Source organism: Odontesthes bonariensis, chromosome 1, assembly GCF_027942865.1.
Source record: "Odontesthes bonariensis isolate fOdoBon6 chromosome 1, fOdoBon6.hap1, whole genome shotgun sequence".
NCBI lineage: Eukaryota > Metazoa > Chordata > Actinopteri > Atheriniformes > Atherinopsidae > Odontesthes > Odontesthes bonariensis.
In genome coordinates, this window is record NC_134506.1 from 30030019 (window position 1) to 30054590 (window position 24572).

General features: G+C 39.0%; 2 protein-coding genes across 3 annotated transcripts; one reads left to right on the top strand and one right to left on the bottom strand.

The window, feature by feature from the left end:
* The first annotated feature begins 6332 nt into the window (after window positions 1-6332).
* On the top strand, window positions 6333-15258 carry pstpip1b (proline-serine-threonine phosphatase interacting protein 1b). 2 transcript variants are annotated; one of them, XR_012769630.1, is made up of 15 exons: window positions 6333-6506; window positions 7035-7135; window positions 7622-7696; window positions 8383-8417; window positions 8510-8616; window positions 8875-8937; window positions 9204-9296; window positions 9770-9815; window positions 9949-10028; window positions 10398-10496; window positions 10913-11009; window positions 11162-11252; window positions 11497-11585; window positions 11781-11882; window positions 12020-12091. XR_012769630.1 is itself a non-coding variant. In XM_075463771.1 (15 exons), exons 1-15 carry the CDS (start codon window positions 6474-6476, stop codon window positions 12399-12401), a joined length of 1257 nt encoding a protein of 418 aa, XP_075319886.1. In that variant the 5' UTR covers window positions 6333-6473; the 3' UTR covers window positions 12402-15258. The 2 variants fall into 2 exon arrangements, 1 of the variants encoding a protein (XP_075319886.1); XM_075463771.1 differs by lacking the exon at window positions 11781-11882 and adding an exon at window positions 12270-15258 and having other exon boundaries at window positions 12020-12135.
* Window positions 15259-15705: 447 nt separating this feature from the next.
* Window positions 15706-20036, bottom strand: tspan3b (tetraspanin 3b). Its single transcript, XM_075463788.1, has 7 exons — window positions 19879-20036; window positions 19081-19272; window positions 18428-18502; window positions 18124-18225; window positions 17829-17981; window positions 17575-17658; window positions 15706-17045 (listed from the first exon to the last, which is right to left on the bottom strand). The coding sequence occupies exons 1-7, from the start codon at window positions 19957-19959 to the stop codon at window positions 16953-16955; spliced, it is 780 nt and encodes a 259-aa protein (XP_075319903.1). The 5' UTR covers window positions 19960-20036; the 3' UTR covers window positions 15706-16952.
* Window positions 20037-24572: the final 4536 nt, after the last annotated feature.

Sequence of the window (24572 nt, forward strand, 5' to 3'; positions counted from 1 at the left end):
ATGTCCTCTCTTTCAAGATTTGTAAAATTAGGCTGACCTAACTGATACACAAAACCCAAACTTTACAGTGGTATTACTAGTTTCAGAGATTATTTTGATCATCACAGGGAAATTATTATATTTTCTTTTCAAATTTAATGTAAATAGGAGTTAAGTATTAATGATCTGAAAGGCATAAAACAGTAACAGCCGTAAAAATGCAGTTACTCTTTACTTGATTGTTTTTGAGCGACCAGCCTGAACCTGTCTGATTCTATACATCTCTTTTAATTTGTAAATATACTAGATATATCATTGTATTCTGTCACACACACAGCATTAATTGTCAACTGCTCTTCAGTCATACAATTTGCCTCCTTAACAAAGTGGAAAAAGGATGATAACAAGCCTGAGATTGAAGTAAAGTGCAATTGAAAATCTCTGCACTTTTTCTAATCAACAACCGCCTCCATCTCTCACTTCTGAAATGCCGTAAAAAGCAACCTGTGCAGTCCTCACTTTTAACACTGCAATAAAGTGATCACCAACAACCAACCTCGCACTGCAACACAACGTCAAAGACAAACTGTCACACAAAGACGCTAACAAAACTCTTTTAGAGGTCCCACATCTGTGTAGACATATTGTTAAAGTACATGCATTCAGTTTTTATCAGATATGAAGAAAATAAATATGGGCATGCCAAAAAATGTAATGGAATGTATCAATTTCAAGAAGTCAGACCTTCAAGGACGCCCATAAATTGATGTGAAATTGTAAAGTATTCAGATGGCTGGAGATTACACTAAAATTTCTGAAAAAGAACGTGATACCACATTTATTATTTTCTTATTATGCTTCTGACAGAAAAAAAAGGAAAAGAAAACTTTTTAAGAGTAAATTTAGCTCATTGTCGCATGTGGGTTTCAGAGCCAATTAGAGATGATTGTGAAACTGTTTTGCTTTACAGCATTTATTAAAGATATGAAAGCATTAAATTGGGTTGTCATTCAAATGAAGGTTAGAAAGGGTGCAACAATTACAATGCAGACTGAATAATTTGAGTGTTTCTATTATGTTTTGTGTGTGTTTTCACAGCTCTGATTGTGAGGTGTTCTCCAGGAGTAGTAGCACTGCTTATACTGGGCTGTCAGTCTTTCCTGTGTGTGGCGGACGAGCAGCGCAGAAGACCTCATCATTCGCTGTGAAACTGAACAAAAAACAGGAGTGGATGCATGAGGCGCCAAACTCATGCAGTGAATCTGGAGACTCAACAGCCCCACCTGCTGTTGTAAATGTGCACTGTCCCCGGGAACACTTTTACAGGTATGCAAGACAAGGTGTCAAAATGGACAATAAAAATGATTTTAAACTAAAATGATTGGCCATGTTTGCTATATATACTCAAATCAAAACTGCAGTCATTTAAATGTCATAGATTAAGCATCTAACAACAGAAGTGGACAAAGTAATAATTAAGTATAAGGTCTGTTTTGGTCCCTCTGACTTATATCTTGTTATACATACCATTTATCGATATTTACTTTACAATTTCTAGTGTGTAAGCAGTATGGTACTGTTGTAGGTACTGGATGGGAAGCTAGTTTGAACTACATTATAAGCATAAGTTGAATGCACAAATAGGCCTCCTTTTTCTTTTTCTTCTTCATCTACTTTTTAACATTGGCTCTAATCTTTTTTGGGGGTGAAAACTGGGTTATTTAAACATAAACATTTATTTAAATGACATCATTTGGGAATTGTAGATGGAAGTAATCACTCAGTCAGTGTACTTGTTATTAACACGTGACAAACTTTAACTTTAAAGACTGTTTCTCAATATATTGTTCAAATCTTTGCCTCCAATAGAACTATAAAATAGATGCTGAATAAATATAGGATTAGTATAGTAGAAGCATGAAAGCAAATTTTCTAAGTCCAAGTATTTAAACTATGCTCGAACCTATGAAAAAAGGTAAGAAAAAATGTGAAAGTATTTACTTATTCTTTGCCACTGTCTGGCTGCTGAAAAGCTTGTGGCACAACCATTGACTTTGAAACAGAGGACTGAAACATGTAAAATCTCTGCACTGTTCAAAGATGATTATGGCTGTTATGGTGCCATCCATTTTTAGAAAATAGTGTGAGCAGTCCTGTCAAAACTGAGATCGGCTCACTCAAAATATCTAAAATGATCTTATGAAGCAGTTTAAATGATTGAGACAGAGGCCAACACCTTAAGGTGGAGCATACACACTGAAAGCCAAAGACAACAAACCTGATACCTTTTATCAGTTTGTCAAATAACTGCTTTTCTCTTTATAGCCCTTTAAACCTTCCAAAAACAAACAAAGGAGAGGATGGGCAGGCCGACACAAACACACACACCCACACCCACGCACACAGACACACACACACAATCCATTATCTTCTGCTAAGCAGACACAGTCATTCAATGCACGACCCCACACACACAGCTGCATTCTAAAAACATCCATTTGTACTCTTTGAAGTCACAGAATAGCTGCGCAGAAATGGGAGCTGGTCCAAACGGAGCAGCCACATGTGTGGGCCCCCATCTGAGCAGCCTCTGACTCCCCTTGTGGCCCGGATCAGAGGAGTGAAACCAAGCAGAATCTCTGTCCTATGTCGGATGGATGAAACCACTTAGCAAATTAGCAGTCCTCCCTGCCTGGCTTTACAACACACACGTGGACTCTCCCTGCAAACATATACAGTAAAAGCACACGTACAGGTATGAGCAAGCACACACTTCTGCACACAAATACAGGCAGCATGGGGTGGTAAAAGGCCAGGTCTGGAGAGACCAAGAAACATGTAGAAGCTGGAGAGAAAGACGGTGTGAGGAGCAGGGGGAGTGAGAAACAAGAGGGGAGTATGAGGGAGGTGAGAAGAGAAGGGAGGATGATGACATCGGGAGAAGAACGGAGGTGGGAAAACTGGGGTGAGAGAAAAATGGTCAATAGGTGTAGGAAAATAGAGCAATAGAAAAACTTCCTCTGGTCATTGGGCACAACAGGGTAATACCCAAATCCAGTCTTTTCAAGGAACCATGAGTGGGAAAGAGAGAAGAAAAGGATGAACAGGGAATAGCATGAGGCGCCTCTTTATAAAGATAAGCACAACTACACATCAGTTGTATGAACACACATGCATGCGGGCACTCACACACAGTTTTTTCTATATGCAAACATACTTTTCTCCAACACAAACTAATATGTTCGACATCCATCATAAGCAGGCATCCAAGCACATTTTAAGGTCATCAAAGAAACAGAAACATGGTCATGATAGCATTATGTGACATCCATGCTAATCAAATATTTATACAAAGAAAAGAAAATCCATACAAACATGGATACTAATCATGTGTGTGCACACATGTTCCCATGCTGCATTCATCCCTGTGTCCAGAGAAACACATCAGGGAATAACAGACACATGAGGATCAAACTGATTAAGGCCAGAGTTCTTAGCCACAGTAGTGAGGATTAGGGCAGCTAATAAATGTTTCATTCAAAGCCAGATGTAGATCAAACGTGAGAAAGACCCCCAGCTCGCTGCTGTTAGTGTGATTGTCTTTCTTCTCCTCCTCCACTGCCTTCAGCTGTTGGACTTCAACTATATTATGACAAGCACTACTGATTGTCTCACTAGCAACTACAGGCCCTGCCCTTGTGCCTACACATCATTAGCTCTCCATCTGTCAGCTTCCTAACAGGTTCCCACTAATGTGGCCAAGGACTCACTTCATTGCATTCCAATCCAACAGGCATCAGAAGTCAACCAAGCACTGTGCTGTCTTTTTCACTTCAAAACCTCTCTGAATGGAATTTCACTCTACAAATATTTTACTTCTCTCCTCTCTTTCATCTATACCTCATCACTTTCCCGCTTACATATTCTTTGTCCAGCCTCTCCTGCTTCTCTTTCTCTCCCCTTCCCATCCACTTTTAACCCACTCCACTCTTCTCACCCCCACCTCTTCATCTCCTCAGACTTGTTCCCTAAAGTATCTGGTGCGATTCAGGACTGGTGCTAGTGGTCAACAGGGGATTAGCAAGAATGGAAGAAACAAAATGTGTGAAAACCAGTGAAGTCACACACTCTGCAGGCTAGAGGTTTGCACACGCAGACAGAGAGGAACAGATACCTCACACATGTGCAAGCAACCAGCCACAAAGTCTTTCTGGCATCACATAGTCCAGGCTCGCACTAATGAGTGCAATCAAAATCAATATAAGTATTGCGTGTGCTCCAACTGAAGTAATCAGCCAACTTGCAAAATAAAGCATGATTGAATAAAATGTAAAACATAAAGTTAACTGTATATGAATGCATGGATGTTAGGCTGTGGAGGCAAATGCAAGCAACAGTGACACTGGTCTCAGCAAATGGGCTGTGCGGGTAACTCTATCTGTGGAGGGGGAATACAGCAGTGGTTGGGTAATGGAAAGGTCATTTAGCCAATCCCCCAGGTAGGGGGGCTGGTCTGACACGGCTCGTTTGTCACAGTTCAATAACTGCCACTCCGGGGAGTGTGAGGGAGAGACAAAAAATGAGTGAGAGAAGAGTAGGAAGTGTGTGTATGTGTGTATGTGTGCTGAAACCCTGGTGTATGAGAGTGTGTTCAGCCCCCTGGAAGCACAGCTGATTCCCAGGGCTTGTCCCTCCATTTGAGGCCTCAAACAGGGTCAGAGCGAAGGCCAAGCACCATGGATCCAGACATCTAGATGAGAAAACTTGTAAGCCTTGGCCTGGAAGGATTCTTTTTGCTCTAAGTGGTAGATGTTCAGTTTTCCAAGTGGGAATTGTTACTCTACTCCTGAACCAGAATAATGGCTAGCTTTAGTCTGAGACCTTTGATCAAGTAGCAGAATGAAAAGAAATTCTAGGAGAATACTGCACATCAACCTAAAGAAAAGGCTTTATACAATAAAACTACTTTCCTAAAGCATAAAGCACTACATAGCTGTATTAATGTCCGTTTGTTGGAAGTAGTCCTTAAATGATAAATAAATCATTTAAAAATAGCTAAAAACAAAGTTAAATATTGTTATTCAGTCACAAAAAACATTTTGGAGATTGACTGAAATGATAAAAAGACTGGTCAATAAATTGATAAAACATTTGTCAAGCTGCCGCAATATATGCAGAATAACAGTTTCATCATAAAAAAAAAGTACATACCACAAAACAAATAAAAACACTAAGGCAGACCAAGTGCCATTATTCTCAGTTAGCTGTATTGATTTGTGCTGTCCCTTTAACATGTTGTTAGGTGTGTGACAGAATGATCCCGCGGCTTTGTGAGAGGGCCAAAGATTTTCACACGTCTCATTGAGCGACTGGTGAGAGACACCAGTCTGTCCTTCTCTTCACTTTGAAAATCAATAATAAGCTTCAATGTGCTTGTCCATGTGTCTCCGTGTCCTCCCTCAGAGATGCCCAAGGCACAGATTTGTGTAGAGCTGAGTTGGACTGTGAGATTTGGGATATTATGTCCGACCCCCCCGAAGAGATTTAATAACTGCCGAGTCCCGACTCTGTGCAATAGATGGGTTTGAGCCCAATAATACACATTATGATGATGCCCATGTTTTGCAAGTGCTTATGTCTTCCCCTTGTGGTCATCACAGGAAACTATAAAACAACAGACGGAATCCAAGAATGTAACCGTTTCCAGAAATACGTTGATACTGAGGAAAGATAACTCCCCCTGATGATCATTTATTATTCCAAATCATTTTTGCAACTCACTCAAGATCCAGTTAAAATAACTAGTGAGTCTATAAAGGACTAACAACTGTAAAGTATCATTCTAATCAAATAAGAATCATGGAATCATAATCAGTGTACAACATAGTCACTGTAAAAGCTATCAAGCAGCTGCTTAGCCATCAGCCATCAATCAAACAGTTACTCGCAGCATGAACTGTATGACTGAAACCTTATTGTATACCTGAGAGTTTCTCACTATTAATGACCAAACCAATGCAATTTTGTAAATATTGTAAATTACACGATTGCAGACACTTGGAACAACAACGCAACCTTTAAACAAAACATGCAGCCTTATCATTGAAATGATAGTGAAAGAGGATCTCTCTCTCTCTCTCTCTCTCTCTCTCTCTCTCTCTCTCTCTCTCTCTGTGTCTCTCTCTCTCTCTCTCTCTCTCTCTCTCTGTGTCTCTCTCTCTCTCTCTCTCTCTCTCTCTCTGTGTCTCTCTCTCTCTCTCTCTCTCTGTGTCTCTGAGATAGAGGGCTGAGCCGACTGTGGTCAGTGACATCATGGGACAGAAACTCTTCCTCATTCAGAATGACTCACTGACGTTTGGCCACTCAAGGTTTTAAACCTCTTTTACTTGGCTTAGTGTCATACAGCCATCAGCTATCTTTATGGTGTTAGTACACAGTTCTTTCTCCAGAAAACATCTTTAAGTGAAGGCCAAAGTGAGGAAGTAACAACTGAGATGTCCCCTCTGATGTTTAAAGATGCCTTCTGGGTGAGTCTTCTTTTGTGGTCTCGTGTCATGCTGAAGTTGTCCTCGCTGAAAATTTAGAAAGCAATTGCATTTTATATTTTCTCTTAAGGTGTTTATGTTGAACTCACAAGATCAATAAACCTCAAACTGATTTAGTTATGTTGTGTAAGATATTTAAGAAATTAAACACAGTAGATTCAAACTGTTGCACTGTTTTCACTGCATTATACGGTTCCTTGTTTGACCATATACCATCTACAGTTCAAAGATAAGCTGTCATACTGATATCAAATCAAAAAGCATTTGTAAAGACAGTTTAAAGTGGCATAATACAGTTGTTCAAGAGTCACAATCTAAAGACAGGTTGAAGAAGTATCATCTTTGCTGCTTTGTCACGATTAGCTGTTTTTGCATAGCCCAACTGTTAGTTCTGCATTTTAACACTCAGTGACTCGAGGAGCAACACAAGGACATGTAATAGTTTCTGAGCTTTTTCTGCTTTTTACTGCAGCATTTTTTTTGTGGGTTCTCTATTCCCTCTTAATGCAGGGGTTGGATTTTACCTGTCATGCCGGCTACGATGCTGTGATCCAGAGGTTACGAGATGGGAGGCAAATGTGCAAAGATGTGGAGGAGCTTTTCAAGCTGAGGTTGTATTTCAGTAGCAGAAACCAAAATAACAACAGAATAGCGAAGTTAGTAAAATTATCAAAGCGACGTATGTCTAATTTTATTGACTGCTGTCTTGTTATCACCGTAACACAAATAAATATAATGTAACTATAAATAGTATGTCCACCCTCAGAATTACTTTCTTTGCAAAAGACTGAGGCTACTTGAGTCTTTGTTTAAACAGCATCAATCAACAATTTGAGACTCAGTTTATAATATCTTCTCATCACTTTCCATGAAACTTTCATGAAACTCAGGTGGTTATTTGTTTAAACACAGTAGGTTGACAATTTAACAGATTTAGGGCAGATTATCGAATGAGCCACTGATTACGGTTGCTGAATATTGATGTTCTAGCTTATGGAAGACAGACAGTGTTTCTTCAAAGATTATTTAATACCTTAATACAGAGAATACAAATGCAGGAATCCATAGTGATGTGTGTGCCCGTCCATGCCGTGCAGGGCCCTAGCAGAGGAGAAGTATGGAAAGGAACTGATGACTATTGCTCGGAAAGCTGGAGGAAACATGGAGATCAGGTGAGAAATATCACTTCAAAGTTTAGCAGTATGCGTTCAATTTTAGGTACTGTATAGACAGAGTGTGGAAAAAGTATATATTATGAAGTACTGCCCATACCCACATAAAAACTAGTTGAATAAATAAATGGACTAATTTGTCAAAGTAGTTTGAGCTGGGTTTAGATTTTGTAGCAGTTTGCGCCTCTGACACATTTTTTTCACAGGAAGCACATGTATGTGTGTCCGTGAGGCACACAGTCGTGTTAAAAAATAAATGTGAAACTGTGTTTGCCTGTGTGTGTGTGTGTGGGGGGGGGGGGGGGGGGGTTCTTATTAGCATACAGTATCTGTTGTCTCTTTTTTGTTCAACAGTAACCACAAAAGAAACTATCGGTCCAGTATAAAGGAAATCATTGGTGAAAAAAGTCTGAAAATATTCTATCTTTGTTTTTTACTGTAAAAAAAAGCTAGGGTGCAGTGTCAGCCTGACAGGGTGTGAATCTCCTTGCTGTCTTTGAATTATTCGGTCATAGAAAAAAAACAGTTCGTTGTTTTTCACCACCCAGCTCTGGTGTTGCTGCTTACTCACAGGTGACAAAAGCTCTACTGTAGGATTTAGTTAGTTAGTCTTATTGTAAAACGAGGGAGAGCATCAAAGGAGTCATCAAATTACATCTAACCATGATTGTATTTTGTTTTTCCAGTACTTTGAGAGCATCCTTCGACCAATTAAAAACTCGTAAGTCCATTTGCTCTCCAGAAAGATCTAACCAAGGTTGTGCTTGTGTGTCAAGTGGGTTCATTTTGCTGTTTGGAATCTTCTGGTTGCAGAAATTGAGAACATTGGGAACTTTCACATCCAATTATCTGATATATTGAAAGAGGAGGTGAAAAAGATTGAGACTTTCAGAGAACGTCAGAAAGAGCAGAGAAAAAAGGTACTGGGTAATTTGTGTTGCTTAGCGACCGACTTGCTGTACACAAAGACAGGAGCAACAGTCTTTTTTTTTTTGGCATACACTTATTGTTGCTGTAATTATGTACTACTAATACAGTGAATGTCTAATGGTTATAGCTGCAGTTACCAGTTTACTAGTTTAACTTCATGAGACCGATAATGTTAATTCAGATCCCTTGCTTTTATTAGGTCAGAGACAAAACTCAAGATCACTCTTGTGAATTCTTTCTATTCGTAGTTTGAAAGCATCATGGAGAAGGTTCAAAAGAAAAAGATTTCTTTGTTCAAGAAGACTATGGAGGTAAGTCATTGGTATAGTTTCTCAATGTTTGAATCTGTTAAGTCATACAAAAGTCCTTGACTGTCACTGTGATGACGTATGCTGATCAATGCCCAAACTCATAAAACTTAGTGAGCAAAGGCTTCTACAGTGTGCAAAACGATGATGGTCATCAACAATATGCATCAACAATAAATCTAATATCAGAATTTGATTGAAAAAATAAGTGTTGTTTCGTTTTTTTGGGATAACATGCAGCCCGTGCTTTCTGTTTCTCTTTCTGACAGTCTAAAAAGAACTATGAGGTGAGATGCAGGGAGGCTGATGAAGCAGAGCAGGGGGCTGAGAAAACAAGTGCTTCACCCAAAAACTCTGAAAAGGTACAGTAAATACACTATATGGGTCAGCTCTCTAAAGCAGCTCACTATTTTATTAAACATTTAGTTAGGGGACTCCTGAAAAGTCCCTTTTTCAAGAGAGTCCTGCCAAAAGAGTGGCAGCAGCTCATCAGCATATACATAAGATTACACACGAGAATTGCATTGGACTTTATGTTTAAATTAATCAAAAGCATACACCCTTTCAAGCTATGCCACTTTCAAAATCTGCCCCCCACACCACACTTCTGTTGAAATCTAAGTTGAAAGAAAGGCGGGATTTTTCTGAAGTTGTGCAACAGCTAGCAAGCGGAACTGAAGTATGTTCATGTGCTGCAATGACATCCTCTTCTTTAAAGTACATTTAATCTCAGGAAAATTTGCCAATTTATATTTCAGTCTATTCAGCTTGTGTTACGGCAATTTTTTTACATCACACTTGTATGCAACTTGCTGTAGTAATATTTGTTTCACAGGTGCGTCACAAGATCAAACAATGCAGACAAGCAGCCACTGAAGCAGGTATGCCTCGGAGCTCCTGTTTTTGATGTGCAAACATCTACAGCTTACAGTGTTTTTCTAATACAAGTGCTTTCGTTAATTGCTAAATTTCCCTTTTAACTGGCACTAAGAATGTTACTCTATTCTCTCACAGAGTCGCTGTACTTGAACAACATTGATCAACTAGAAACTGTTCGCCAAGACTGGGAAGAGACACACAAAAGCACATGCGAGGTACTGCTGACAGAAAATTGCTGTTAACATGTCTCTCACCTAGACATAACCCAGAATAAGAGCTTCTACACCTAGAGACCAAACCTCAAACCACAACCCCTGACATTACACACACCTTGTTTTGCTGACCAGTGAGGAAGTAGACTTCATGTTTCATAGCAGAGCCAAAAATGGAAGGACTTATTCACTCTCAGGCAGAAACATATCATTGCCCACAGGTTCTGTTAAATGCTTTTGCAAACTACCGGAAAAACTGGTGTCCAATCCTTGTCAGTGCTGAGCATACTGTCAGTGTCTCTACAGATAATGGTTCACTCAAACTACATTATTAACAAGTTTTTTTTCTTTTTTCTTTTCTTTTTATTTCAGGTGTTCCAGCAACTGGAGGGAGATCGTATTGGCATGCTCAGGTGTACTCTCTGGGACCACTGCAATCATTTCTCCATCCAGTGTGTCAAAGATGATGACGTAAGGTCTTTTTTTTTTCTTTCATTTTATCTTCACCAAAAAGTATCTTGTTAGCATTTTATAAAAATGCCAATGTAATTAGGACACAATTATGATGGTTAAAACAAATACCACTGTATATCTATTGTATCACAGTGATCAAATAACATGGCCATGATGTTACAAAGGTCCAACAATATGATAATATTCTGCCATTCTAATATGTAATACCATGCACAAAATGCATAACAAAATATACTAGTGTGAGTGTTGTCTGACTGTAGATATTTGGACTGAAATTACTTTAATACATGCTCATTAACTTTGTCATACAGTTTTTAGCACAAATTAAAGACTAACCACTAAACTATTTGTACAGTTGACCTAGCTAGTTGAGCTATACAGGAATACTCTAATTATAATTTCCTCCTCTTTAGCTTTATGAGGAGGTGAGGAAGCTTCTGGAAAAGTGTGACAGTACCACAGACAACAACTGTTTCATACAGATGAAAATCACAAGTTCGAGGCCACCAGGTGAGCTTTCATAGAGGATGATTTGTTTTTTTCTTCTTTAGAACAGGATTTAGAGTGCAACTCAAATTTGACCCTTTCTCTTTCAGCTGACACTAAGATAGAAAGCAAAACTTGACATGTCTAAATGAGCCGCTTCTCTTTTCTCCTTACAGAGCCCATAGTGTTTGAAAGCTACTACCAAACTGGGATGACAAGGACCAGCAACGGTCAAGCTAATTTTTCAAGGGAAAACAATACAAGAAGGTGCGTCACAAGTATTATTAGGAAGAATCGAGAGGAGACAGCCTTGTGAACGCTGAAACAGCCAGTGATTAAAAGAGGACACATAGCAGGGCCAAACTGTTGCAGCAGTAACAGAGATGAGATTGCCTGACAAATTTAATTAAATAAAGAGCTTTTTCTTCAATTTTAAAACAACAAGAAATAATTTAGACCGACTTGTTTTCTGAATCTGTGGAAACCATCTCTCTTTATCTAAATCACACAGGTGTTCTGACCCGCAACTCAGAAGCTCTATGAGCGTCAACATCGACAGTCCTAAAAGCCCACGATCAGCACTAGCATCTATTGGAGAGTGTAAGTACTGCTCACACTGATGTTCTGATAAAAATACATTTAACAAAGATCTGCTTCTGAACATATCAGACGATGGTTGATTGCACAGATATATCTTGGAAAATGTTGGTTCTGCTTGTACTTGTGCTTGAATATGGTCTTCTTTTTTTTTGTGTCTTCTTTTTTTTTGTCGGGGGGGGTAAAAAAATTCTGCAGGAAATTCAGCATCTAAAAGGGGAGTATTTGTGGGGGGACGTGGGGTTTAAAAAAACCACAGCGCAACAGGCAATCGTTTTCATGCAGCTGAAAATAGGCTATGTAAGTCATAAACTGGAGCAAACAATTACTCATAGTTGTATGTTACAAATGAAAGAGATTTGCATTTGCTTTATACACACTGCAAACGACTTCCAAACTGAAGAATTTGTAATTTCCTGCTTTGGTTCTGTTTTCAGATGAGACATCAGATGGTGGATATGCACCCCTACCAGGCGTTCAGCAAGAAGCATCACTGCCCATGGCTCCAGCTGATAAACTGTGCTTTGTTGTGCTTTATGAATACACTGCACAGGTAAATCCCCAGCTTCTGGTCAACCATCAACACAAAACCAAGTTTTGCAAAGACAGAAATTCTGATCAATTACAAAGATGAAGCAGTTATTTTTAAAGTAATCAGCATTTACCATTTTTACATTGACTGAGCAGGAAGAGGATGAACTGTCTGTGAGCAGGGGGGACGTGGTCCGAGTGCTGCAACAAGGAGAGGATGGTTGGTGGACAGTGGAGAGGAACGAGCTCAGTGGACTGGTGCCAGGAAACTATCTGGGCAAAATTTGATCATACATGCACATGCACATCCACACACAGGCACAGTCATGCTTGCCAGTTAGTCAGTTAGGATGAGATCATTTTTACATTCATTTCCAGAAGACCTGCAGTTATCCCAGCTACAACTCCTATTTGTCCAGCCCTAAACTTGAGCAATTATCATAAAACGTGGATTTATTTAACAGGGACATACTTTTTGTACACTGGTTTGTGGCAACATGTAACAGAACCTACCGACCTTCGAGGTCACATTCTGGACCTGGTTATTTCTAAAGGTGTTGATATTTCTTCTGTTGTGGTTATTGATTTGGCCTTGTCTGACCATTTGTGTATTTTATTTGATTTATTGATCACTCAGAATGTTCAAACAACCAGCTTCTCAGTTAAGAAGAGGTACATCAATGAGAAAACAAGTGCTCAGTTTAGGGAGGCCATAGCTATGTTACCAACATGAGCGCAGAGTCGGTTGACGGACTGCTGGATCATTTCAACTTTGAGCAAACAGAAAACACCATGGAGAAACACCACAACAGTCAAAATCCTGAAAAGAGAATGCAGGGAAGCTGAACATAAGTGGAGGAAAACAAAGCTTCAGATTCACTATGAGCTGTACAAACAAAGCCTGCGTAGTTATAACAATGAGCTGTGCAAGGCCAGACAGCTGCATTTATCTGAAATGATTAATAAGAATGTCAACAATTCTCGAACTCTGTTTGCTATGGTTGAAAAACTCACAAGTCAAACCCAGACCTCCTCTCCATTGAGAAATGCAACGAATTTGCCAGGTTTATTAGCCAAAAAAGTCAAAACAATTAGACAAAACATTGACGCAACACAGACAAACAAGAAAACTAATCTGTGTCTAAAACCTAGAAATAACAATTTAATATTGTTGATTTAAAAATCCTAGAGGAAACAGTTCGGCATCTGAAATCAACAACTTGTTCTCTGGACATAATACCATCCGACTTTTTAAAAACTGTTTTTACCTCAGTAGAAAGGGATCTCCTACAAATAGTTAACAGCTCACTGGCATCAGGCATTTTCCCAAGTCACTAAAGACAGCGGCCATTAAGCCACTCCTAAAGAAGAGAACTCTAGACGCCTCTATGATGACTAACTACAGACCTGTCTCTAACCTCTCTTTTATATCCAAGATTATTGAGAAAGTTGTATTTAACCAGCTCAATGACTTTCTGAATGAAAGTGGAAATCTTGATAACTTTCAATCAGGCTTCCGACGTCATCACAGCACTGAAACAGCTCTGGTCAAAGTGTTAAACGACATTAGGTTGAATACTGATTCTGGTACTGTTTCAGTCCTGGTTCTGTTGGACCTCAGCGCTGCGTTTGATACTGTAGATCACAGAATCCTGTTGCACAGGCTGGAAAACTGGGTTGGACTTTCTGGAGCGGTCCTTAACTGGTTCAGGTCCTACTTAGAAGGCCGGAGTTATTTTGTTACAATTGGCAGCTATGAATCTGAGCGAGTGGCCATGACTTGTGGAGTCCCCCAGGGGTCAATTCTTGGACCTCTTCTGTTTAACTTGTATATGCTCCCTTTGGGTCAGATATTACAGAACTTTAACATCAATTATCACAGTTATGCAGACGATACACAACTTTATGTGTCTCTGTCACCGGACGACTGCAGCCCAGCAGACGTACTGTGTCAGTGTCTGGAGGAAGTAAAAACCTGGATGAGAGAGAATTTTCTGCAATTAAATGAAAACAAAACTGAGATCATTCTGTTTGGGAACAAAGAGAAAAGGGTCAGTGTTGGTAAATATCTTGAGACTCGGGACCTTACAATCACTGACCAAGTTCGTAACCTCGGAGTGTTGATAGACTCAGATCTGACTTTCAGCAGCCACATCAAAGCTGTCACCAAGGCAGCTTTTTACCATCTCAGAAACATCAACAGAATTAAAGGTTTCCTCTCCCAAAAAGACCAGGAGAAACTCATGCATGCATTCATCTCCAGTAGACTCGATTACTGTAATGCTCTTTTAACTGGACTTCCCAAAAAGAGCATTAAACATCTGCAGCTCATCCAGAACGCTGCTGCTAGAGTTTTAACCCGGACTAAGAGATCTGAACACATCACACCAGTTTGAAAATCTTTACACTGGCTTCCAGTCAGTCACAGAATAGATTTTAAAAGCCTGCTGATGGTTTACAAATCCCAGAACGGTTAGGCCCAAAATACATCTGTGATATGTTCAGAGAATATAAAGCCAGCAGAGCTCTTAGATCCAAGGACTCAGGTCAGCTGGTCCAGTCCAGAGTCCAGACTAAACATGGAGAAGCAGCATTTAGCTGTTATGCTGCAAATAAGTGGAACAAACTGCCAGTGGAGATTAAACTTTCACCAAATGTAAACATTTTTAAATCCAGGTTAAAAACATTTCTTTTCTCATGTGTCTATGCATGAAATCTGCACAATATATTTTAATTTATCTGGACTGTTGCTTGTTTTTAAATTCATTTAAAATATTTTGTTTCTCTTCATATTCTTTTATGTATTTTTAATGCTTCTTACACTCCCTGCTGCAATGCTTTTATTTTATGTGAAGCACTTTGAATTGTTTTGTACATGAAATGTGCTATACAAATAAATTTGATTTAATTTGGATTGAAAGGGGAAGCAAGTTTTTCAGTCACAGTGATGTCAAAAAGCACATTCACCAAACATACAAATCACACACCACTGCATACAGATACACAGCTACAGAAACATTTTTCTAAGGCTTTGTGGATAATTGCTTTACAATTATGACAAACACCTTATAACTTAATTCAAATGTCCATCCATCAATTTTCTACACCTGCTTGAACATGCAAACTCCACACAGAAAGGCCCGAGCCGGGATTCAAACCAGGAACCTTCTTGCTGAGCGGGAACAGTGCTAACCACCACACCACTGTGCAGACCCTACTTTTAATAGTAGTAGATTTTTTTCTTTTCTTTTTTAGATCTGAATCCAAATTTAATGTTCCTGTTGAGGAAGGATAGTTGAGCGAATTACAAAAATTAACAACCATCTTCCTGACCTCAGATCCTCTCCATTGCCAATTTACACTAAAGTCTTTTTCAGAGCAACTTGATAGGATCAGTGCATTGTGTGAGTCAGAAATAGATTGTTATTTTGTCACCTCCTGTACCGCATGTATTGTGCGGATGCCTTAAGTTTTTCTCCCTATATTCATAATGCTGCTTTGGTAGACCATCGGTCACCATGGTTGCAGCTAATGATGCTAAAAAATATTAAAGGCTATTTTAGCAAATATCAATGGAAGGGACAGCTATATGTTTAAATGGGTAATATATAGTTTTATTTGACCAATCAAGTAGCAAACAGATGACATATTTAATTAATACAATGCAACAAAGATGAAATTACAATTAAAATAGTCCAGTTTAAATGTATGACTTTATTTGTCTCCTGTCTGTTCTGCATTCAAACACAACGTTGCTTCGTATTTTTCCTGCAGCACTAGCTAAACGTCTATGGGTCAAGTTACCAGTTGAAAAATATTAAAAACGGAGCACAATTTCACAAGGATGTATAAAATAATGTGTCATAGTTCTTTGCATCAGGTTTCTAACTAACAAACTAAACAGAGGAAATTCTGAGACTCTGACAAACTGAATCTACTAGTACAAGTCTTCGGATAACATCAAGAATAAATCTTAACTAATAGCACTGGAGACTAAAAGGTGGATTCACAATTTATACTGTAGACTGGCAATGCCTCACTAGTGAAGCCTGATTCAGAGAACATTCACACCAAAATAGAAAGTACGTTACTCACGACCTGAATATTTGAATATCTACCAAAGATTTGCTTAAGGAAAACTAAACAAAAGAGCAGCATAAAACATATCAAACAAACAAAAAGGATGCACTTTGTTCCATTACTGTCTTTGAAGCCTATATTAAACACTGAATATACTGTTCTAACAGCCGAGATGAAAAGCTTGGATCCGGACTATAATAAAAAGGTCTCTAATATTCACAAAGTCTGGTCAAAACAGGATTTCAGGAATAGTGTACATGTTTACATGCTGTTCAGCATAACGTATGCATCTAAACAACAATTAAGTGTCTCAGAGCTCCAGTCATAGTGCAAAATTGCACACAAAGTAAACACATTCTATACAACATACCCATCCGTATCTTCACACAGAAGCTCCAAATTATGGATCATCATCCTCACTGGAGATGAACACAAATTTCATAAAAGCACAGTTAAATGAGAAAAACATATCTGCAACAGTAATGTCAATTAGCCACATACAACTTTGGCTTTTATATGTAGATTAATACTTGTAAGAAAAGTGAAACATTTGAAGTAACAGTAACTTAAGAGAGCATGTCAATAAATAAATGGTTTTCCCGTTGAAGCCCCTGCTTCACCCAAACCACATCATCAGTGTTCGCTACTTTATCATGAGTTGTGCGAGGTGAGCTTGAGCTTATGAAACTACAGCTGAAATCTACTGTGAACTGTGACGCTCTTGTTGATTTTCCGAGTGTTGTCGGTCGGCTACATCCTTCATGCATAGCTGTTGGTCGTGACCAGCAGCTCGTACGCTGGATCGTGGCTCCTCCTGCACAGCACCACGCAGGCACAGAGCATGCCCAGCATCTGTAGGCAAACACACAAAGTTAATTTGTTGAGCCTCTTTTCCTCTCAGCAAATGGTGAGCAAACTGATCAAAAGGCAATTTAAAAATATATATATTCAGAGCATCAGGGACCAGAAAACATTTATTAGGATAATTCATTTATTTCACAATGCCATAACAGGACACAGCACTGTGTAACAAGTATTTAAATATGTTCTATCATACAGGATGCAAGGTGTGTTCTTATCACTGTGTCACGGTGAAAGATTAAGTGATCCGTCATGGCAAACGAACATCAAAATAGCTGGCTCTGTTTTATTTTCAAAGAGATCACTTCATCTTTATCATGCACCCAATAAACAGATCTAACTGGATTCGCAATGACGCAAGGATGGCCCAGAATATAATGTAAAGGTAATCTAAATAGCCCTGAAAGAGATAACCTGCGTATCAAATTCCAAAATGACCTTTGTGCTCACTTCAAAATAACTGCTTAAACTATATGAGTAGATCTTAGGATTTCCTATTTTTCAGCCTTGTGCCACTTACCTGTATTGATGCAAAAGTTAATGCAGCCCATATGACATACATCATGATCTCCTTCAATTTCTTCACAACAAGAGCTTCACAACCCTACAACAGAAGAGAAATGACCACTGTATGGGTTTCACAGGTGCAAACACATTCCCAACAGAGCATGATTCATTGAAAACATGATCAGAGGTCGTTGCATGGTTCAAGTCTGAGTCACCGATTTCATGACAGAAAAATACAGGCGTTACAGCTATATTTTCTGTGTGTACCTCTTGGTAGAGATCTGCAGGTCGAGTCAGGGTGCCCGTGCAGTTGCTGATGTTGGGCTGACAGCAGCTGAGTGGGACGCTGTTGTTCTTGGATTCTTTAAACCAGCGGGTGTTCCTCCAGTCAGAGTAATTGTGTATACCACAGCAGTGAAGCTGGGGGCAGAGTAATCAAGAATGTTGAGAGAAAATCCTCAACTTTTGGGAGATGAATATCGAATATAATCTAAAATGTATATTCACAAATAACTGAAAACAAACGTAAATGCAACTCAATTTTGGCTGACATTTTCCTCACCTGCCTCTGCACATAATCGATAGCACGGCTGGGAGCGTCGGTGTTGGGGCCGCTGTATTCGTTGTAAACCTTCTGGATGGAGTGATTGACCTCATCTTCCACCTGTGAGATGTAAAGAGCTGCAGTTACTTCCCTGTTCCTTAACAGCTATTTTAACAAATTATCTCTACATTTCTTAAACCTACATTTTATATTTAGACAAAGGCATGTTAATTCTTTTTTTTTTTTTTCATTCTGCAACTACAGGAAATGTCATCTTTGACACACTTAAAACTGACTGAACCATAGACAGGTCAGCGTTTACCTTTGCCCTGTATATGTAGCCGAGCACCACCACCACACACTCCGTCACAAATACCAACAGGAGAATTGCGGCAAACTGAAATGATATAAATGACGTCAACACATTAGTCCAGTCTGAATGACACAAAAAATGTATCTATTTATTCATTTCATCGATACTCATTTATTTATTCAATCACTTTTGGTGATGAGCTGTTCGTGAGCTGCTCTAGATTCACTCCGAATGTACTTCTTTCATCCAAAAATCAGTGAGAGGTTTATGTGCAGCAGGAGTCAGACTTCCCCACCCTTTGTCACTTAAATCTGATAGATTTGCGTTTCCCACAACAATGTTAAGGTTACAAGTGGAGGAAGAAGTTGTGACAATAAGACTGTAACTTCAGATGTGTCTTACAGATTTGTCTAGTGAATCTGAAGCTTCATTTTAACTGTTGGAGAACTTTTAAGGGCCTGGCAGAAAAACGACAGATTATCACAACAGCATTAGCAATTTTCAGTGCAGGCTGCTGTTTTTATGACAAACCTGTAAACTGTCATTCAAATTGATCAGCATTTTTTCTTTTTTTTGTGAGTCCTGTAGTTTGAAACAGATAGGCTATATAATCCATGTCCACTGCATTCTGTTCATTTCAAGTCAAAGTAGTCGACACTCACTGTTGCCAAGCCACAGGAGCTTTCACGTATTGTTGCACAGCAGCCAATCAAGCCAATGATGAAGAGGAGAGTTCCGACAGCTATGATTACAACAGCAGGAACTAGAGTGTACACGTCTTCAAAGAAGTGGTCATAGTCATCATATGTGATGAACACGTAAGCTCCAATGTAGCATAAAATTCCAGCTGCAGCCTGCAGAGACAAAGAAAGACAGTCAGAGACGGACAGAAACACAGTGAAAATGAGGCAGTCCTGCCAATACTGCATGTCAGAGGGATTTTGGTCTGAAGACAGAGACACAGAGAACTGGAAATAATTAAATGAACAAAGAGCTTAGCACAAATATCTATATATTTTAAAACTTCAAGAGTCAAACATCCTGAAAAGCCTGTAGAGCTCAGTTTATCACTCCCTGTACCGTTATCTGAAGCCATCTCTGCTGCTTTGATAATCTAATACTGCGTTGTGACTCAGACAGAGCTGGAGGTGAAGTCAGCTGTCGCTACCTGACGACTGACGCATTACATCATCTCTCTGACCTGTGAGCGGCATCCACTCCAGACCCGCTTCAGCTAGTTACCCAAACACCGTCGCTTTTACAGTTAACGTCGGTGCACTTCCCACTGAATACAAAAATCACAATATGTCCGTTGATATCCCGCCTCATACGGCAACTCTTCTATCGCCAAACTGCAGACTGCAGCGCATCTCTGGCGCAGTCTGCTAGCTTGCTAATGCTCTCCATCCCTGGCCTCACAGGGATGCTGCACATTGTTCAAACATCTTTCGTTTTCTTACCCAAAATATGAGATTTAGGAAAACCAAGACGGTTTTGGATGACGTGATGCCGCACTGTCCCATTTTGTCGTGAGAACTCATATGCAAACAGGCAATATCTTTTTTTTTTAAATTCGGTGCACCTGCACCTTTGCTGTTAAAATAATAAAATGGCTTCGCTCTGCCCCACTGTGCAGATTCCTCCAGGCTCGGCCAATGAAATCACCGTAAAGAACAAGATTAAGGTCACGTGCTCCGGTGACGTCACCGGTAAAAACAAACAGTTTGAGGATGATTTGAACACTAAACCTTGAAACAACTATAGCATTATAGGCCACATCTCTTTAACGCGTGTAAAGGTTTTAAAGGTAAATTGTGGGCTTTATTTGATTATTCCTGCCGAAATTCTATGGTCACGGTTTTTAATTTGCTGATTTTGAACACCCTATTGCAATTCAGCGACAAATGTTTTACTGCGCGAATAATACAGCACAGACAGTCGTTGAAAGGGACTGCATTGCGATAATAATCACTGAGCATATGGTATTTATTTTTTCTCTAATTCCTGTTGTCAGTGACGAAACGAGTCTGTCTTCACAGCTGGAGTTCAGTGCACAACAATGCAGTGTGTGGAATCTGTCAGTGGGCATTCTCCAAGATGAAGCCTTTGTATTTTTGCACAAAAAGTTGCATGAAAAGTGTATGTATGTTTGACAAGTTATAACTGGAATTTTCTGAAAACCCAGCTGCTTCAGTTATTGTCTTACCTCATGTGACTTACCTCAGATTCTACACCTACGTCCTTTCAAGCCCATCTTTAAGCCACTTAAAATATATGATATTGAAGAAATATTTCCCTGTGAGTTCCCCTGTCGGTGTGTGGGTTTGTGCTGCTCAGGCAGCTACTGAGAGTAGTTTTAGAATAAAACAATGCTAGATATTTATGAAATTTATAAATAAGTAAGACAATCTGTGGCTAAGTCACCACGTGCAGTTTACGTTTCTGATCCACTCAGAGAGAAGAACGTAGTATAATGTTTGGACAGACAAAAGAACACTCTTATCAATTTAAGCTTTTGTTTACAGGTTGTTTATTGGTGTAAAAATCATCACACAGTAAGTAAGAAAATGCCATGTCTAGCCTTCATGCAGCATATTTGCAATAAACTCAAAAGCAGAGATTGTGTTTTACAAAATGTATCTGCCTGTTTGTCATCGTATCAGGTTGGCACAAAAACTTTAACTAAAACTAGTTACTAACAAGGAAACTATTGCATATCATATGATTGGTTTTAGTATTCTATAATTATTCTACAGCACCCCTGTTTTGAACCCCAGATAAAACTGGTAGGAGGCGTCTGGATGTCGTTGTAGTGGAGGTTGTTGTGCCAGAGGGTGGCAGTGTATCATTGCTTGTTTCACACTGGTAGACAACGTGTGAGGGGGAGATTTGGGATAAGCAGTTGGTTAGAAGGCCCTACAACCATATGATGATTCTTATTACATCTACATTAATTTTTCAGGTGTTAAGTCTGAGGCTGGAACAGATTTATAGGCAGTGCGCCCACACAGTTTGTTGGTAAAAATGAATGAATGTAAGAGAAGCATGTGCCCTTCCTGAGACGCTTGTGTGTTTCCTGTGAGCGCAAGATGGATTACTCAATTGAAAATGAGTTGTGGTACTCAATCAATAATGACTTGAAGTGGTGCCCGAAGCCTTGGTTTTATTGAGTGAAAGCATGCCACATTTGTCTCTGTCAGGTTTTGGTGTTCTAACTTAAACAGAGTGGAACTTACAAACTCCAGAAGAAGCTCAGGCTACCGATGTAGACGTAATATACATTCTGAATTATGCATCAAGTTTACCTGTTGGCTATCATTTGAGTCATTACGAAAACAGGACAATAAAAAAAGAGAAGACAAAAGCAGGTTCACAGGCATAGGTCTTTAACTTTGGATCTCTATGTGTTATCTGCCATTTTGAATATATCAGAAGCATAAAAGTGTTTATACGTTGCTCATGAAATTTACAGATGTGAATCATACAACTGAAAACTGACGGTTATTCTAATTCATTCCTATAACTGAATACAAATCTAGAGGGAGAGCCAACAGTCTGGTCGCAATTCACTGAAAAGACAAAGAGGAGAAATAATTATCAAACACCTGTGCTCACAAGTGGATCAAGTTTATCTGGCTATTAGCTGTACTGATGCATATACTGTAAGACACCATCTGTTTGTTCAAAATTAACAATAAAATCTCTTTTCACACAATGATTAAATTGCAGACGAACAAATTTGTTGAGGATATGCTCTCATAATAACAAATGACTTACACTTACAGTTAATCAACATGTAAAACAACTGTTCCTGAAATAAGCAACAACATGCATGCCAGTCCAAGTGGAGATTTGAACATGCAAATGACATAGAACATTAAATTACCACCTCAAAGTTACTTAGCTTTGCGTTTCCACCGCAAGTCATTTTCACTGCCAGAAAAGAATGTGTGTGGGGTCTGATCTCACCGGCATGTTTATATGTTCGGTATTTGCTGACAAGCAGTTTACAAATATGTATTTGTAATTAGAATCTGCTATTGTTTTTTATTATTCTGTCTATGGCTTTGAGCACTGGGCAAATCATAACTGCTTTGGCAGAAAAAAATAATTTACATCAGATGACATTTTAATAGAAAGTTTATTTAGGTGATTTTAATCTTTCACTAAAATCCTATCAGACACTTGTGTGTGCTTGTCTATTATATTGCTTGTGTCTGGATGACACTGCACCTGTTGATTAAGGAAATAAGATATTATCAGCTGTTATTATCAAATGTCCAATTTAATCTGCTCTAATTGAGGCTATCTGCAACAGCTGTTAATTGTATGTATCTGCTATTGTTTATTCATTATACCCTTTAACGGATTCTACGATTAGAAAATGCTAAAATTTAGTTTTAAATTCTAATTCCATATTCTCCAATTATTCCAATCACAACATTGCAATGAGTAAGAACCCTCTCGGAAGAAAATGCACACGTTAAACTAAACATCAAAGTCTTCTAATTTCCAAACGTATGTAGGCCTATCTTTGATATAAACCTCTGCACAGTCACGCCGATACTGTCTCAAAGAACCTGGTACCTATTCATTTAGAGGAAATAAGTGAAGTATAAACACTTTTACACTTAACTCTAACCAAAAGGAAGATTTGAATGATTTAATTTCTGTGCATGACTGAAAATGTCTTTCCTGGAATTTAAAGCGATCATTTACTTGGCAAGCGAGAATTCTCCTTTGAGAGGCGACACTGACTTATTCATTTGTGTAGGATGACAGAAATAAGGATTACTCGATAAATCTGAGCAGGTAAAAGAATGAAGCATTTTTATCAGCAACAGAGCAAATTCAAAGTAAACAGAAAGCACAGATATGCTAAACTGAACCTTTGATTCCCACCGGGGTGAGGAAGTACACGCTTCATTTGTGTGGTAACAGCACCTTCTTCAACAGTTTACAATCAGCATGTTGAGATCTAGATATTTCAGTCACACAAGCACAGATATACAGATATCCTATTAATTATTGGACCAACACATAAAAACCGACTTTGCAACAGATTTGGTTTAAAAATAAACTGTGTTGGATTGAACTGTTCACAACAGTTAATACAGATAGACACAACTTGTGTATATGTGTGATGTGTGTGAAGATGAACAAGGCCCCACTTCTCCAGTCCGAAAAAATAAGTTTCGATGCAAGATTCAATTCTTTCCACTGAGGTCCTGTAACTTGCACCCAATTTTCCCTCCCACTCAACTACTTTTTTTGCAACACTCTACACCTGAGAATTCCAGAATCTCCATTTTGTTGCTTGGTAAAAAAAAAATAGGACTTTTGGACAAGTGCTGACCTAGACTTTGGCCTGTTTCATAAAAGCTTGGAAGAAATACTTTATTTTGTGTTAGTGTGCTCCAAATTCTCCCAGTTTCTAACAGTTACCACAGCCACAGCCTCCAAAATGGCTTTACAACTGAACACACACTTCTATAAAAAGGGTTTCAGCAGAAACTCCTCAATGCTGTTGAAGAGTGCTGTTAAACTTCAATGATTTACGCTCACAACTGAGAATGGTCTTATTGGTCTAATTCTCTGCATCACTTAAAAAGCTGCACATGCAGATCCACTCAGATATCCAGACAAAACTATTCTCTAGTCTCTAACTCTAAAAGTGTGTTTGAGTCTGTGTAAGTTCTGCAGCCCTTGATCACACCACTCACCGCTTTAGACAAGGGGCACATTTCAACCTTTAAAAAGACAACAAGCAACAGACAGAGCATTGTGGGAGAGACACTGAAACAGCACACACCATTTCTAATACAACAGATTAGCCCAAGGCAAAGAAGCTGCATGGACCATTTCATTTTTCTTCTATTGATTGAGAGTAGAGTTCATACCTTCATATACAGGACAAAAAAAAGTAGAGAAGATATCGATTTCATGTTGACACACTCAGCAAGCTAAGAAATTGAATTTATATAAGCTGCCTACATTTGTATTTATATAAGTGCTATTTTGAAAACTTTCACAACTTGGGGGGTGGGGGGTTCTTGCTCATCATGAACAATCAAATGTTTTGTTTTTTTTATGGGATCATAGACAAGAGAAGGTCATGTCAGCCTCGGTAGAGAAAAGTTAAGTTAGTGTAAAG

Excerpts from the sequence above, each read along its gene's own strand:
- tspan3b (XM_075463788.1), bottom strand. The coding sequence starts at position 19,959 with ATGAGTTCTCACGACAAAATGGGACAGTGCGGCATCACGTCATCCAAA. Across the intron at positions 18,503-19,080 it reads GCTCCTGTGGCTTGGCAACA|TTTGCCGCAATTCTCCTGTT; the intron begins GTGAGTGTCGAC and ends ATATCATTTCAG. Across the intron at positions 17,659-17,828 it reads CTGCAGATCTCTACCAAGAG|GGTTGTGAAGCTCTTGTTGT; the intron begins GTACACACAGAA and ends CTTCTGTTGTAG.
- pstpip1b (XM_075463771.1), top strand. The coding sequence starts at position 6,474 with ATGTCCCCTCTGATGTTTAAAGATGCCTTCTGG. Across the intron at positions 8,938-9,203 it reads TGTTCAAGAAGACTATGGAG|TCTAAAAAGAACTATGAGGT; the intron begins GTAAGTCATTGG and ends TCTTTCTGACAG. Across the intron at positions 9,816-9,948 it reads ACAAGCAGCCACTGAAGCAG|AGTCGCTGTACTTGAACAAC; the intron begins GTATGCCTCGGA and ends ATTCTCTCACAG.